Source organism: Camellia sinensis, chromosome 10 (genome assembly GCF_055761805.1).
Source record: "Camellia sinensis isolate YWXY chromosome 10, ASM5576180v1, whole genome shotgun sequence".
Classification (NCBI taxonomy): Eukaryota; Viridiplantae; Streptophyta; class Magnoliopsida; order Ericales; family Theaceae; genus Camellia; species Camellia sinensis.
The window spans coordinates 19243135-19259441 of NC_138970.1; the positions used below are offsets into that span (position 1 = coordinate 19243135).

General features: G+C 38.3%; 2 protein-coding genes across 3 annotated transcripts in view; both read right to left on the bottom strand.

Annotated features, from left to right (window-relative positions):
- The window catches only part of LOC114293314 (ferredoxin-dependent glutamate synthase, chloroplastic), a 65533-nt gene that overhangs the window by 8916 nt on the left and 40310 nt on the right, over positions 1-16307 (bottom strand). For both annotated transcript variants that reach the window (XR_014341736.1, XM_082890944.1), the window contains exons 10-18: positions 15934-16093; positions 14288-14398; positions 13914-14129; positions 13074-13231; positions 12019-12148; positions 10279-10337; positions 10067-10172; positions 8647-8743; positions 32-147 (exon numbers count right to left, since the gene is read on the bottom strand). Coding sequence is in view for 1 of the 2 variants with exons in the window: in XM_082890944.1 (XP_082747070.1) it covers positions 32-147; positions 8647-8743; positions 10067-10172; positions 10279-10337; positions 12019-12148; positions 13074-13231; positions 13914-14129; positions 14288-14398; positions 15934-16093 (1153 nt within the window). In the remaining variant the exon portion in view is untranslated. The remainder of the gene's footprint in view (positions 1-31; positions 148-8646; positions 8744-10066; positions 10173-10278; positions 10338-12018; positions 12149-13073; positions 13232-13913; positions 14130-14287; positions 14399-15933; positions 16094-16307) is intronic.
- On the bottom strand, positions 6372-7332 carry LOC145800990 (3-hydroxy-3-methylglutaryl-coenzyme A reductase-like; the record flags this gene model as incomplete). The annotated part of the gene is made up of 1 exon (XM_082890945.1): positions 6372-7332. A coding segment is annotated over one exon (690 nt), but the record flags the coding sequence as incomplete, so codon positions are not given.

Sequence of the window (16307 nt, forward strand, 5' to 3'; positions counted from 1 at the left end):
CAAAGAAAAAGAAATGACTACAACAATTTACATTGACAGGTCGATTAGCCAAATGCTGCTGATACACTGAATAAGCACTTTCACTCTTTTGGCGAACAGCTTTGTGAAGCAGCTTTGACATCTCTGGGTTGTTTCCATGATATTCCCCTTTACATAATGTATGACAGTACGAGAAATAAAGCTTCAGCGTCATTAACAAGAAAAAAAAATATACTAAGTTTTAATAATTATAAATCATTAAGTTATGCTGCAGGCAGAAAGGTAGTGCAGCAGGGAAATATGATCCAAGAACCATAACATCAAAGAAGCATGTTACTATCCAGGATCCTTGAAACAAAGGCAGGATTCTGATATCTTTATTGTAAAAATAAATGTATTATTGATTGATTGATTACAAGATTGTTGTGTATATATTTTGTACAAGAATGCCTATTATATAGGAGATGATTCTGGAGTAGGTGAGGAGTGAGTAGTGGAGAGTAGGTGAAGTGGAGGTGGTAGTGGTGTAGTGGGTTAGGTTTAGTGGAGTAGGTGAGGTGGTAGTGGTGGTAGGTTTATGGTAAATTCTAACAGCCCCCCGCAAACTCAAGGAGGATAGAAACTAACCAACTTGAGTTTGAAGAGAGGAACAAAACAAGAAAAATACATAAAAATAAAAAAGGATAGGAGACACTGTATGGTCGTGTCAGACCATTGGTGAAGACACTGAAAGGTGGTGTCATAACGTTGTAGAGGACACTGTATGGGGGTGTCATAACTTTGTAGAGGACACTGTATGGGGGTGTCATAACGTTGTAGAGGACACTGTATGGTGGTGTCAGACCGATGTAGAAGACAGTTTATGGGGTCATGTCGGACCGTTGTAGAAGACAGTTTATGGGGTCATGTCGGACCGTTGTAGCAGACAATGTTGTGACAGTTGTTGTGACAGTTTACGGAGTCTTGCTGGACCCTTGTAGAAACTAACCGGAATCAATGTCGGGACAGTTTACAGAGTCTTGTCGGACCCATGAAGGAGCTAACCGGAATTAATGTCGGGACAGTTTACAGAGTCTTGTCGGACCCATAAAGGAGCTAACCGGAATCAATGTCGGGACAGTTTACAGAGTCTTGTCGGACCCTTAAAAAGTCGCACCCTCAAAAGGTGTGCCCAATTTTTTAAAAGGCGTGCCATCAAAAGGCGTGCCCATTGTATCAAAAGGTGTACCGGACATGATGGCGAGGCGCGTGACTTGACTTGCGCGCCCAGGTTGTCGTCTAGCGCCGAGCGGCGCATGATACGCGTGGCTACTTTGGCTATATAACCAAGACGAAGGCAGAGGCTGAGGCAGAGAAAAACTGAGAGAAACCTCTGAAAAAATCCTTCGTGTTGCTGAGAAAGAGAGTTCCTTGTGCTGAGAGAGATAGTCTGTAACACTTTGTTGCCCAGAAAATGGCCTCGTCTTCCCGTGGACTGCTCACCCTCTTTCCCGACCTCAACGAGTCAACAAGAGAGAGAACTGGAGCGGTGGCACTGGAACCTCAACCGAGTGCCCCGGAGTTTGCTCCGTTGAACTTTCCGATGCGGTCGGTGGAGCAAAAAATGGCAGTGCAAACGGATGTGGAGGCTAATCAGTATACTTTGAAGGCATGTGTGGAGTCCATGACGGCGGTCACAAACTTGTCGCACCGGCTGCAGAGTAGGACAAATGAGGTGCAGCAATTAAACGCCCAGCTGGCTTTGCTCCAACGCATGTATAAGGATGCGCGAGCAGAGATAAGCGTGCTAAGGGCAGAAAACAAGGAGCTGAAGCGGAAGGCCACCGTGATGTTCCGATTTGGAGGGCCACCATATGCTGTAGTGGAGGAGCAGGGAGGAGGCAACTTGCTTGGGGGTCTAGGAAGCACGGAGGCAACACCGTCAAGGGCCGCACAGGACGGAGGCAAGAAGAAGAGACCGGCGGCAGAGTAGATAAGAAAAACTCCCGCCTGTGGATGTGGTGTTTGTTTTTGTTGTTGTTGTTGTTGTTGTTTTTTTTTTTTTTTTTTTTTTTTTTTTTATGTAAAAATGTGATCGGGGTTGATCCCTGAGATGAATAAAATGTGGTTTGTTGTGCAAATTTGTAAATTGTTTTTTTTTTTTTTTTTTTTTTTTTTTTTTTTTTTGAATGGAAAAATTATGTGTCAAAATAATATATTATAACAAACATATATATATATATAGTGTTAAAATTTATCACCTACTTCACCCACTTGAACCTACTCCACTAAACCTAACCCACTACACCCACTTAAACCTACTCCACTAAACCTAACCCACTACACCACTACCACCTCACCTACTCCACTAAACCTAACCCACTACACCACTACCACCTCCTCTCCACCTACTACTTCTTACCTACTACATACCTACCTCCTTTAAATCTTCTATATATAGAACTCATTGTAAACACAAAAAACAACAATCAATAATACAATCAATATCTATACAATTCTCTATTTCTCTTTATACATTAAATTTTTCTACATGGTATCAGAGCAGGTTTAGAACCTAGTATTTTCGCTTCCCCGGCGGGCGGCAACCTCACCTTAGCCGCCCGCCGGACCTCAACCTATTCCGCTGTCATCTCTATCAATACATATAGCTTCCAGTTCGCCGCCACCAGAGGCGACTTCTCTACATACAAAGATCAACCACCTTCTCAACCTTTTAGTTCTACTACTGTGACCCTCTCTATGATGGTTTTGGTGTCTCTGCAATGTGGGCTGTTCTTACTATTGTTGTTGTCTTTGACTTCTCTGTGGGTGCAACACTTGGAAGGGGTGTAAATAGGGGTTTTGCAACACTGCTTGCTAGTACTCTTGGCGTTGGAGCTCATCGAATTGCTAGTTTTTCTGGAGAAATATGTGAGCCCATACTACTTGGGCTTTTTCGTCTTCATACTAGCTGCAGTAGTGACATTCATAAGATTTTTTCCAAGAATGAAAGCAAGATACGATTATGGGCTGTTGATATTTATATTAACATTCTGTTTAATATCAGTATCTGGTTATAGAGATGATGAGGTGTTAGAGATGGCCCACAGGAGGCTATCCACCATACTCATCGGTGGTGCCAGCGCTGTGATTGTGTGTGTATGCATTTGTCCATATGTGGTGCTGGTGTTGTCAAGGGCTTCCAACCATCTATCTATCAGGCAAATAATGGTGGGGCCAATTTTGTGGCACATGGTTAGAACCTTTTCAGAGGACTACAATGATTTGAATGTTGAGCCTTCGTTTGGAGAGACCAATCTCGACTTTGAAGGCAGAGAGAGGAGCACTAAGGAAAGCACACTCATTCTTCTTTTATTTATTTAATCACACTCACCAAGTTTGTTTCACTCTCATTATCACATCCATACACACCGGTATCATGTTGTCTTCAACTTTCTTTTATTTATCATTTTAAAATACACCCTTATCATGTTGTTCCCCACCTTCTTTACTTTATATATATATATATATATATATATCTTTTTATTATATTCTATTACTCAAACTCTCCTCCATTTGATTTTAAAATCACTTATTTTTTATTTATTTTTTCCAAATCACTTTTCCTCCTTTTTACATACCCCCACTTTATTTTTGAAACAATCACCCTGATATTTTTCATATAATCCATCTATACATATTTTTTTTATCTATTTTCTTTCTCCCTTGTTTTCTTTCATTTTATTTTTATTTTTTCAACACAACACTCCCAAAAAAAAAAAAAAAAAAAAAACATTTTACAAACTTGTCATTTCTTCATGCCGGGGATCAACCCCGATCAGCATTTTACACCAAAAAAAAAAAAAACAAAACAAAACAAAAAAAAAAAAAAAAAAAAACACACACACACACAAAACAACCACATCCACAGGCGGGATTTTACTTCTCTACTCTGCTGCGGGTCGCTTTTTCTTGCCTCCGTCCTGGGCGGCCCTTGCCGGTGCTGCCTCTGTGTTTCCCGCACCCACTCCACTGGGCACGATCACTACTCCCTGCTCCTCCACTGCAGCATATGGCGGACCTCCAAATCGGAACATAACGGTGGCCTTCCGCTTCAGTTCCTTATTTTCCGCCTTTAGCACACTTATCTCTGCTCGCGCATCCTTATACATGCGTTGGAGCAGAGCTAGTTGGGCGTTTAACTGCTGCACCTCATTTGTCCTACTCTGCAGCCGGTGCGACAAGTTTGTGACCGCAGTCATGGTTTCCACACATGACTTCAAAGTATACTGATTCGCCTCAATATCTGATTGCGCTGCCATTCTTTGCTCCACAGACCGCATAGGAAAGGTCAACGGAGCAAACTCAGGGGCGTTTGGTTGAGGTTCAAGGGCAACCGCACCGGTTATCTCTCTTGTGGACTCGTTGAGGTCGGGAAAGAGAGTAAGCAGACCACGGGAAGAAGAGGCCATGTTCTGGGTAGCTGGACGGGAAGAAGAGGCCATGTTTTTGGGTTGCTAAGTGTTTCAGAGAAGCAGCGATTACCGATTGGTACTGTCAGACAAGGTTGGTTACAGAGTGTTTCAAGATTTGCAGCTCTTCGAGACAAGCTCTCTGAGAATGCAGAGGTTTCAACTGGTTTGTTATGCTTCCAAGCCTCAGCCTCCGCTTCGGTTTATAAAGACCCTGACGAAGAGGCCGACACGCGTTCTGTCGGTCACGTGCATCGCCGCGTGTCTGGCGCGCCTTTTGATGGCTCGCCGCTCGATGATTTCTGTCGGGCACATCTTTTGATAAAGTGGGCGCGCCTTTTGAGGGCGCGACTTTTGCGGGCTCGATATATATATCTACATGTATATCTTTTGGGCAGCCTATATACACACTCATAGAGTGTCTTCTACATCGGTCCGACTTGACCCTATAAACTGTCCCGACATTAATTCCGGTTAGCTCCTTTATGGGTCCGACAAGACTCTGTAAACTGTCCCGACATAGATTCCGGTTAGTTTCTACAAGGGTCTGACAAGACTCTGTAAACTGTCCCGACATAGATTCCGGTTAGTTTCTACAAGGGTCCGACAAGACTCTGTAAACTGTCCCGACATTGATTCCGGTTAGTTTCTACAAGGGTCCGACAAGACTCTGTAAACTGTCCCGACATTGATTCCGGTTAGTTTCTACAAGGGTCCAGCAAGACTCCGTAAACTGTCACAACAACTGTCACCACATTGTCTGCTACAACGGTCCGACATGACCCCATAAACTGTCTTCTACAACGGTCCGACATGACCCCATAAACTGTCTTCTACAGCGGTCTGACACCGCCATCCAGTGTCCTCTACACCATTATGACACCACCATACAGTGTCCTCTACAACGTTATGACACCACCATCCAGTGTCTTCACCAATGGTCTGACACGACCATACAGTGTCACCTATCCTCTTTTATTTTTATGTATTTTCTTGTTTTGTAACTCTCTCCAAACTCAAGTTGGCTAGTTCCTATCCCCCTTGAGTTTGCGGGGGGCTGTTAAAATTTATCACCTACTTCACCCACTTGAACCTACTCCACTAAACCTAACCCACTACACCCACTTAAACCTACTCCACTAAACCTAACCCACTACACCACTACCACCTCACCTACTCCACTAAACCTAACCCACTACACCACTACCACCTCCTCTCCACCTACTACTTCTTACCTACTACATACCTACCTCCTTTAAATCTTCTATATATAGGACTCATTGTAAACACAAAAAACAACAATCAATAATACAATCAATATCTATACAATTCTCTATTTCTCTTTATACATTAAATTTTTCTACAGTTAAATATAAAAGAAAGTGCGCTGGATTATGGCTCCAGGCCTTCTTTTTTTTTTTTTTTTTTTTTTGTAATGAAAAAAAAATAAAATAAATAAATAAATAAAAGAAAAGAAAGAAAGGAGAGTGTAAAAGGGGGACACTGCCAGCGGAAAACATGTGCTTCCGGGTGAGGTCGGCAGGTTTGTTTGTTTGTTTTTTTTTTTTTTTTTTTTTTTTTTTTTTAATGACGAAAAATAAAATAAAATAAAGAAAAGGAAAGTGGGGTGTGGATGAGTGGGGATAATATTTGATAATGATTACGAAAAATAAAATAAAAAAAGGAAAAGGAAAGTGGGGTGGTGGATGAGAGAGAAAGAGGCTTGAAAACATAGCAGAGGAAGAGGTTCAAGTGAGCTGGCTTCCTGCGGCGGCGGCATGTCCACCGCCAGAAACGCCGACGGAGTCGATGGAGTTCCTGGCTAGGTCATGGAGTCTGTCAGCCATGGAACTCTCTAAAGCTCTTTCTCATACTTGTATACCATTGGTCTCTAATCATCATCATCCAGCAGAGAAGTCACCACCACCACCACCTGTGAGTTCTGTTGGTGCTGTTGATGATCAACCACACCTCCTAATCTCCACAGCTCCAAAGGAACCTCAACTTCAACCTTTACCAAGTGCAGATAGCCCTCCAACATCTCCAAGAGGAAGTGATGATACTAAGGAATTGTTCCTACTCCATCAAGCTCTCAACCCAGATTTCCTCACTATTCAGCAGCTGCTAAAAAATGGGCTATGCAGGAACATCATGAGGGGAAGAAAAGTGGGAAGATGGCTGAAAGATCAGAAGGAGAGGAAGAAGCAGGAGCTTAGAACCCACAATGCTCAACTTCACGCATGACAATAGGAGCCCTGGTCATAGCATCCCTCAACACGACGCTGCTTGCCCCACCGGAGACGTAAATGGCTTTACAACCCCTGTTAGTACTGGCCACCAAACAACCCTCTGTTGTGGCCATCGGAACAGAATACTCCTTGCCGTCCAGCAAGAGAGGACCCGCTATACCCACCGGGATCTGAACATATCCTAGGAGAATCTGGTCAACGTCTTGTTCTTGAAGGTCGAGGTCGTCATCGGAGCCCCAGACGTCGTTGTGGGAAGAGCGGAGAAACAAAGACTGGACAAAGCCGATGCCAAAGAAGCCGAGGAGGTAGATGAAGGAAGCAACGAAGGCAACGATGGCGGCGATCTCGGAGAGGGTGATGAGGTAGAGAGATAAACATGAGGAGCTCCGGTGATGTAGAGTACGAGGAAGACTTGGAAGAGGATGACGAGGAAGAAGAATGTGCGGTGGCGTAGGGAAATGTTGGATAGGGCAGAGTTGAATGTGGGTTTGAGTTCTGGGGTGGTTTGAGTTGGTTGAGATCCGGCGGGCGGTCAAGGCAAGGTTGCCGCCCGCCGGAAGGCGAAGAACACCAAGATTTTTAACCTTGCTCTGATACCATGTAAAAATAAATGTATTATTGATTGATTGATTACAAGATTGTTGTGTATATATTTTGTACAAGAATGCCTATTATATAGGAGATGATTCTGGAGTAGGTGAGGAGTGAGTAGTGGAGAGTAGGTGAAGTGGAGGTGGTAGTGGTGTAGTGGGTTAGGTTTAGTGGAGTAGGTGAGGTGGTAGTGGTGGTAGGTTTATGGTAAATTCTAACATTTATGTAGTTATAAATAAATATGATCAATAATGGATTTTCAGTGATATTCTGCTGAGTCAGTCGTAATTAGAACTTGGTGAGTGTTCTCTTTCCTTTCTCTAGTTATGAACAGTAGTAAGAATTTCCTCTCTCTAAATAGAACTTGATGAGTTTGTATTCTTTATTTGATAAATAAAAATTATTTCATAAAAATAAGGAAGGACAGCAAGGCACCCTAAAGGAACCCACAAAACAAGTTATATACCCTCACCAAAATGTGCCTCCCCCAGAAAATCTATTTTTTTAAGAAAATAAGGTGGGGAAAACTCAAACTTTCCCTTCATCCAAAAATGAGAAGCCCTCAACATATTCAATTACACCTATGTATCAGCAACTGTACACCTTCCAAAGAAAAGAAAAGAAAAACATAAAAGAAAGTTGCAAAGCTTTATTATTTAGAGAGCTCCATTATCCCCACTTCAGCAAATATTTACAACTCCTAAACATTCCCCTTGAGAAAATTAATTTTTACCAGATCCAACGTTATATAGAATGGGCCAAAAGCACTACATTCCTCCAAAAGTCAAACGGAGAGCACACTACTGCAGGCTGCAGCTATACTCCACCGCCATTTGGAATACACTATCATAGGAATACAAATGCTATACTCCACCACCACTTGGAATGCCCCACTACTTGTAAAAGTTAATTCCCATATTTACTAAGGTTTGGGAGGACGAAGGCTCGGCCTGGGAGTGAAAATAAAACACAGGATTTCTCAGTTGATCCATGAAAGACATCACCTATGTTGGTAAAAAGTATGCGTCTGCAACCAGTGTTCTCCTTTTGGCTCACAAAAGGGAAGAGGGTGGTTGTTTTAAAATGAATAACATCAAATCTTACCCTTAAAAAGGCACTCAGATTATTTTGCTCTATTTTTTACGTGATCTTTGGAAATTTAAGAACAAGATTGAATCATTTGAATCATGTATGAAATAATTTAAACCAATGAAACTAAAGTAATTTACTATTTCCCTTGTCCTAACTATCTGTCCTACAATTTCAACAAGGTCTCAGTACCCAGAAAAAGAGAAGTAATTTGAACACAATTTAACTATGCATATTCCCAACAGAAATTAGTCGAAAATACTAGATGTTTAATAACAAAAGTTCACCTCCTGGTCTGAATTGTATAAACCCAAAATTTTCTAGTCTTTTAGCTGTATCCTCGGAGAAAGCCCTCACCCAAAATGATAAAGTCTCCCTTGCCAGCTGCAGGACATAAATATTTCACGAACCTAAAATTAATGAGGGGCTCAAATATCCACAATGCAATACCAGCATAGTAAATGCATTAAATGTTCCAAAGTTATCACCAAAAACTTTCAGGAAAGAAACCATTGGATATAGACCTACTACAATTGGTCATATAGTTAGGTTTAAACGCTGATATATTGCTTATCCACGGGAAATATACATGCAAGTCTGTGCAGGCAACAAAGTTTTGACTAGTTAAATTTGGAAGCTTTATGTATTTGCTGAACAGAGCATAAACCATTGGTTTCTCAAATTAGACATCTCCATCCAAACTATATTCCAGGTGATTAAAATAATTACCAGGAAGATGCTAAAATAGTGATCTCTAGCATCCAAAGTTATATTGCAAGCATTGTTGTCAAATCGCAAATTGAATCGTGAATCGTAAGATTCGTTTTATTTAGCATAATATCCAAAAAAAATTATATGTATATACATATAAAAATATACACGGTGTTTAAAATAAAATAAATATCAATATAACGAAATTGTATATATACATATAAAATCATGTATATCAATAATTGATAGACCACTTTTTTATTTTTGCAAAAACGACTTTGTTTCATGCATTATGCAAACAAAACTAAATCGCAGTGAATCACAATTGAATCATACGATTCACTCAATTTAAGATTTAACGACACACATCAAATAATTTTGGTTGAAAATCATATCAAATCGTCTGATGAATAGATCTGTAAATTGTAAGATTCTAAATACCATGATTGCAGGTGATCAAAATAGCAACACAAAGGTATTAAATTTCTACATTTAAAAGATATAAGTGATAAGAAGACATGGAAGATCAATATTCTGGCCTCCTAGTTCACCAGCTAAAATAAGTAATCTCCGTGCATTTAATACTAAGTAGAATACAAAACATGTAGATCCGTGCTAAGCTATATACTTCTGGTATAATTAGATAAATAATTCCACTTTTTATAATAACATCCACTTGACCATAACAAAATGTCTGCGCTGCCATGTCCAAAAGTAAATAAATGGATACAGCAGGACAGATCAATGAGTTCTAAAAGAGTAATTTTTTTTATTGATAAATGAGTTCTGAAGGAGTAAATTGGAACACATCAATTAACCACATGTTTGTGAAACATCATACTCTTAAATAGAGAACTACTCCTCCTGTCGGATCGAATGAGTTCAGACATGAAATTTTTAAATAGCAATACACATTGTGTTTGTTAAAAATGAACGTAGAGTTAAACTAAACCAAGAAGTTGTAGAGGTCATGATCCTTTTTGTTACATTTCTTACCTCATCAAGAGTTAATCCACCAATACTAGATACACTGCCACAAAATGCAAGATCAACAACCTCCTTTCCTAATCCATAAATTTCAAATATCTGTGCACCACAATAACTAAATCCAAGAAACTTGTCAATGAGATCTATCGTTGGAACCAAACGAGAATAATTACGGTTGTATAAGGTCACTATTCAAAAGAAATAAGAATTTGGACACGTACCTTGAAAGTAATGAGATGCCCATTTTGGAGAGAATTTTCTGTAGGCCAGATTTGACAGCCTGTAATGTTGTTTACAATCATCATATTCTCTTCAAGATGATGAGTTAAAAATCATTTACTTTCACTAAAGTAAGGTAAAGTAAACAATCAGACAACAATCCATACTAACAGAAATCATTAACCAAAGTCATGACTAAAAATAATAAAAAAATAAGGATTTTATTTTTTATTTTTTATTTTTTAAAAAAGCTGAACGCAGATAAGTACAATTTTGCCCAAAATTTGAAGTCACAATGTTCATCGAAATGCGGATAATTAAAAGTAGCTTGATATCTGAATGCTGTTCCCAACTTTGTAACTGCACTTGTTCAATGATTATTGAACTTCATTTGGATGTTAAAACAAGAACTGATAAGACTTGTATATGTATTTATTATTACTCCTCTTTTTTTTTCCCCATTTTATGTCAAAAACCCCTACAGTCAATCATAAACATCTGAACACAAGAAGTTGGAGCCACCCAATTCATATCTACCAACTGAAACAATTTGTGCCATACAGCCATAGCTATTGGGCAATGAAAAATAACATGGAAAATAACAAATCAGTGGGAAAAAGGGACAACTTATTACAAATAAGTGGGAACCTTTTGACAGCCTGATTTGTAATAAATGCCCCTTTCCGCACCGATTTGAAATAAATTGGCCCTGTTCCCACTGATTTGTTATTTTTTCAATAAATTATCAATAATATCTTTCTTACTGAATATGAAAAAGAAAAAACATAACCATAGCGGAATCAAAAGACAATTAGTCCTCCTTTACTAAATATGAAGTAGTTGATCATCATGTTGGTCCAAATTGCTAAAATCCCACCAAGCATGAAGCATGGATACAAAAGTTTTCTTGACAAACAGCACTCAAAACCCACTTTATATTCTTTTTATGCTCCATGGTCCCTAATCCCCAGTCACAATAAGCAGTGGTTTGGCTAAAAAAAGTGGAGGAAAGAAATTGAGACTATACAAGGGAACTAAAAGGGATTGGTTAGGAAAAAATACTTGGCTAGTGAGATGTAATATATAACCATAGGTGATGTCGTGTAGATACATGGTTGTCATTTGGATGATAAATCACAGGAATTTGATTGATACATCACAAAATTCCTGTATCAGGCATATAAAAACACATCTTACATTTCCTATAACAAAAAGAAAGTTAGGAGCACTTCTAATAAGGTATATCATCAAAGTCAATCTAGAATTCCATTACATTGTACCGCATTGCATTCAACTCCAATCCTGTATATTAGTGGCTGAAGTCACTAGATGGTAACAAGATCTTTGTCACAAGTTCACTGCTCCCACAAAAATGTCTTTGATGAATTTATTAATCCACATCACTATGGTTGACACTATCTATGGATTGCAATAGCTGTCAAACTACAGATTATAACGAGCAAAGCTACCCCACATGCAAGCTATTAAGAAGGACATCTAGCTCCAATAGTTTATCATCTCCAAGTACTCACGTCAAAGTAATGAAATAGAAGCAATAAGGGAATAAACAAGTAAGTGACACCTAAATATCAAGAACCAAAAGTTAAACAATGCTTGATTAATTCACCACCTAAGGTGTACAAAATCAATCAAAGTCTGCCCAGATACTTAAATTGACATAATTAATGGATGCTTCAGTACTTATGTACAACACAAAAACATTCCAGACACAATGCACAGACCTTGCAGAAGTTCTTTTGAGCTTGCTCAATTGTAACAGTTGGCATCTTGCCATTGCGCATTAGGTTTACAGTTTTATTGCTTAAACGCCATTGCCTGCATGTCTCCAATGCCAAGTATGGACACACGGCACTGAAAAGAAAATTATAAAGAAAAATTAAATGCATTGTCAGGATGATAAAGACATGCAATGATTTTAATGTGTGCACTGTGATCATTCCTGCTGGTGCAAGAAACAAGCTGAAAGAATGGAAACAACAGAAGATATAAAGGATCCTTTCCATTCAAATTTCTGAAAAAGTTTGGAAGAAGAATATAAAAGGATTCACAATTGTTATTAGCAGGATTAGGTTTCTGCCACTGTCACGTGATGAGCCTGGCAGAGAATCCTTCGACTACTAGCACTGGCAAAACAAAATTGGACCAAGGTGGGAAAAATTGAAAGTTCCGATTTTACAGCTTATTTCTGAAATTTCTAGCAAGAAAGGCTTGAATTCCGCACACAACAGATCTCTGAGACAATCCCTAGGAAGGAAGACTTGAAATCTGAATCTTATTCTTCAAATCATTTTCCCTAAACCCTAAAACCTCTTTCATTAAGCAGATTAGACTTTGGCTTAGGTGAGGCACTCGCTGCAGAATTGTTATCAATCCACATGCAACCCATTAATTTAGACCATTACCAGACAAAACTCATCAACATCAATTGGTTGACTACTCAACCTAGCAATGAGATGGACATATGTCTGGTCAAGAGAGTGCAGTATCTTTGAGTTAAGGAACAACTTGACTTATGGAGCATATGAGAAAACTGAACAGAAATAAAGATCTGAGATAAGTTATAAATAAATAAATAGGACTAAGGAAATGGACATGAATCAAGAAACCAGTATCAAAACCACCTTATTTTTATCTTTTGAATAGACTTAATCTAAGTTTGAAGATAATGCACATAAGAATACATAATTTCTCCAACATATACAGCGAAAGAACTAATATTATATCAGCATTAAGGGAAAATGCTGGAAGCGCCATAGTCAAAGAGAAGCAAAATAACCTTGCACCATATCCTATCAAACAAGCAAACTGATGAGTACTGAAGCACTGAGCAGTTTCTGCTACAATGGAAGCAGACATTCGCAAGCCACTTTGAATCAAGTGTTGGTGCACAGCACCTACAGCAAGAAGTATTGGAATGGCAGGCCGAGTCGGTTCCTGAAAAAAAATAAAATCAATAAATTAATAATAATAGAAAAATGTAAATATTTGTCCAGGCATAAAAGAACAAAAAAAGGTATAAAGCTGCTTGGCATGAAATAAGCCTACTATCCATATCTAATCAATAAGAAATGACTGATAAGAGCTCAATAAAGTGGTCGCACTCAACAAACTACAAAAACTTGGCAGATTACAACATCGAGGAATGCAACATTTTTTTATGCTACTCAATTAAAAGAACTGCCTTGATCCCAATTACTTAGGGTCTGCTACATGGATCCAATTCCTTCAATTGACTTTGTTAAAAGCAACGTCCTCATTTAACAGACTTCTACCCTATTATTTGAAGACATGAACCAAACCCTTCAATGAGGATTTAAAAAGGATGTTATGAAATAGTGCTCCTAATGTTAAGTCACCAATTTTCCCAAAAACTTAAGCTATTAAAAAATGGGCCCTATAATGTATATCAAGCTATTCAACAGCTAACAGAATTCATAAAACTTAGTACAACAACAAAATTGGAATACATAATGATATTGAAAACAAATATACAGAAAAATTATTAAAAGAAACTGGAGATTACCGAGAGAGAGAGAGAGACACAAAGAGAGAGGCATAAATGATCTCCATATTTAAAAGGCATATTATAGCATAGACAACATTGAAGGGTACTCACCAACTCATCAGACCTGTCAGAGAGAATAAGTAATTGACAACCATTTCTTACAGCTTCATCAGCAGCTTTACAAAGTTTATTAAGTGTCTTTTCCAAGGAACCTTCAAGCCCTTTTCTTATATCAAAAAAAGTTTGTAGGACTTGGGGCTTCAGGTAGGGATCTTTCAGCAACAACTCAAGCTCCCCTTCATTCAATACAGGACTAGACAAAATAACCTGGTACAAAGAATAATTAAGTTCTACAAAAAAAAATTAAAAAAAACTAAAAGAGAGTTGAATGAAAGAGAATTGAGCATTATACAAAGCCAATATTAGCAGACATGTCCGGGTGCTGCAAATAATAAAAAGCCATGACAATTGAAATGCTAACAGACCTGAGAGGCATTCTCAGGCCCGACCTCCAATAGGTTTCCACGCTTCCCAATGTTGACTTCAAGTGACATTACCAATCCTTCTCTTAGAGGATCAATAGCTGGATTTGTAACCTGGTATATATACGAAAGAAATAATCGGAAGGACGTAAGATTCAATAAATATAGTCAAAAGCCAAGTCCATTATAGAATCTACAAAATATGATGCCAAAAGAACTACATTCAAAGTGAACTTTTTCTTAAAACGTCACTCAAACATACTAATTTAACACATTGGCCAGTGGCAGATAGCATGCTAGAAGAGAGATGTAATAATTATTTTGTTTTCATAAGTAAATAAAAAAATAAAAAGTAACTATTAGTGTTTTATAGCATAATGATACAACAATTATTATATGATTCATGATGCAAAACACTAATTTCTGGGTGGAAATTTTTTTTCTTAGGTCCCCTCCTGCAAAGCAACTCACATGTAACACAAAACTCAGTAATGGTGCTTCCAATTAAAAGGAAAAACATATTTCCAAGTTGAATATGGATTAGTTGCCAATCCAACCAGTGCAATTAATTGGCAAGAAGCTGGAACATGACGGCAGAGAATCCCTACCTTCTGATTCTCTAAGCTCATAATGCTAGATAAAGATAAGCATTGTGTTACTAGAGACATGTTTGGGAATAACCAAGAAACAAAGTATCGATAAAAAGGAAACAATGCAGTATTAAAAATAGAAAATAATACAATCATATATCTGTATAATTGTTTTTCAGGTGAAAAGAGGAAACGAAAAAAAAAAGAGAGAAGAAAAAAGTATATACTGTAATAGCATATAGGGTAAGTTTTACATGAAGTTTTCTAAAGCATCACTCCAGATAACAATGCATAATTTGGATAATACACCACATTTTTAAGCATGTCAACATCAAATTCAGGTCAAATACAAGCATAACTATCAAATAAAATTCAAGCGTAAATATATAAATTGCATAAACATAAATGTAGATAATAAGGCAGGTCTTTTCTGCACCTTGACTAAAAGCATGCAACTTTGGAACCTAGGCTCATACCTTGTTAATAGTTCCACACTTGGACCCAAGCAAAGCTCAAAACCCAAACATCAATGCACCTTGTCCCTTTAACGATTATGGACTATGTAGATATCTTAATTAATAAGCTTAGACGTTTAGGAAGTTCTCCAAGTGCTGAATCAATTTTTTTCTAGTAGGGTGCCAATCATTAGAGTTACTTAAGCTAACCTTCCCTGCGACCATTAAGACTGTTTTGTGAGTCAGGTGAGGTAACTTCCATTAGTATGATATGAGACCATACTATTGGCCAAGGGGGGATCAGGTGGGGGCAACTTCCATTGGAAGTGGGGCTTGGTATTAACGGTTGCTTGTGCCACAACTGCCCACTGCTACCACTATCCAACTTGTAAATTACACCTTTGACAAATTAACCAACAATTAAATCACCTATTGTTGTCACGTCAAGAATAATTCCTAACCATGACCCCGAGACATTATTTTACTACCATCACAATTCAGTCAAATATTGTTATCGTAACAAACAACTAGCCACACCATTAGAATATTCAGGCTCATCTAAAACCAAAAAAAAAAAAAAAAAAATTAAAAACAATTGGCAAACCTGAGCAAACCGCTGCTTGAAATAATCATAAAGCATATGTGACTTCTGAGACAATATCGCCAGTGGAATATCATCCCCCATGCAAAATGTAGGCTCCTTTCCTTGTGCAGCCATAGTTTCAATGACCATTTGGACATCCTCACTGGAGTAGCCATAAGCCCTGTTTCCATCAAGTATAAGAACGAGTACCTTTAATACCTTCTAAGATGGTTAAAGTTGCAATAATCAAACACAAAGTAAACCTTTCATCAAAATCAAACTACAAAGACACAGTTGACTTTTCCTTGTCAAAAAAAAAAACTTAGGATACTTCAACCAGGATGGATAAATCAAAAAAATCACTCAAATCAATTGATACAGACCCAATATGATAT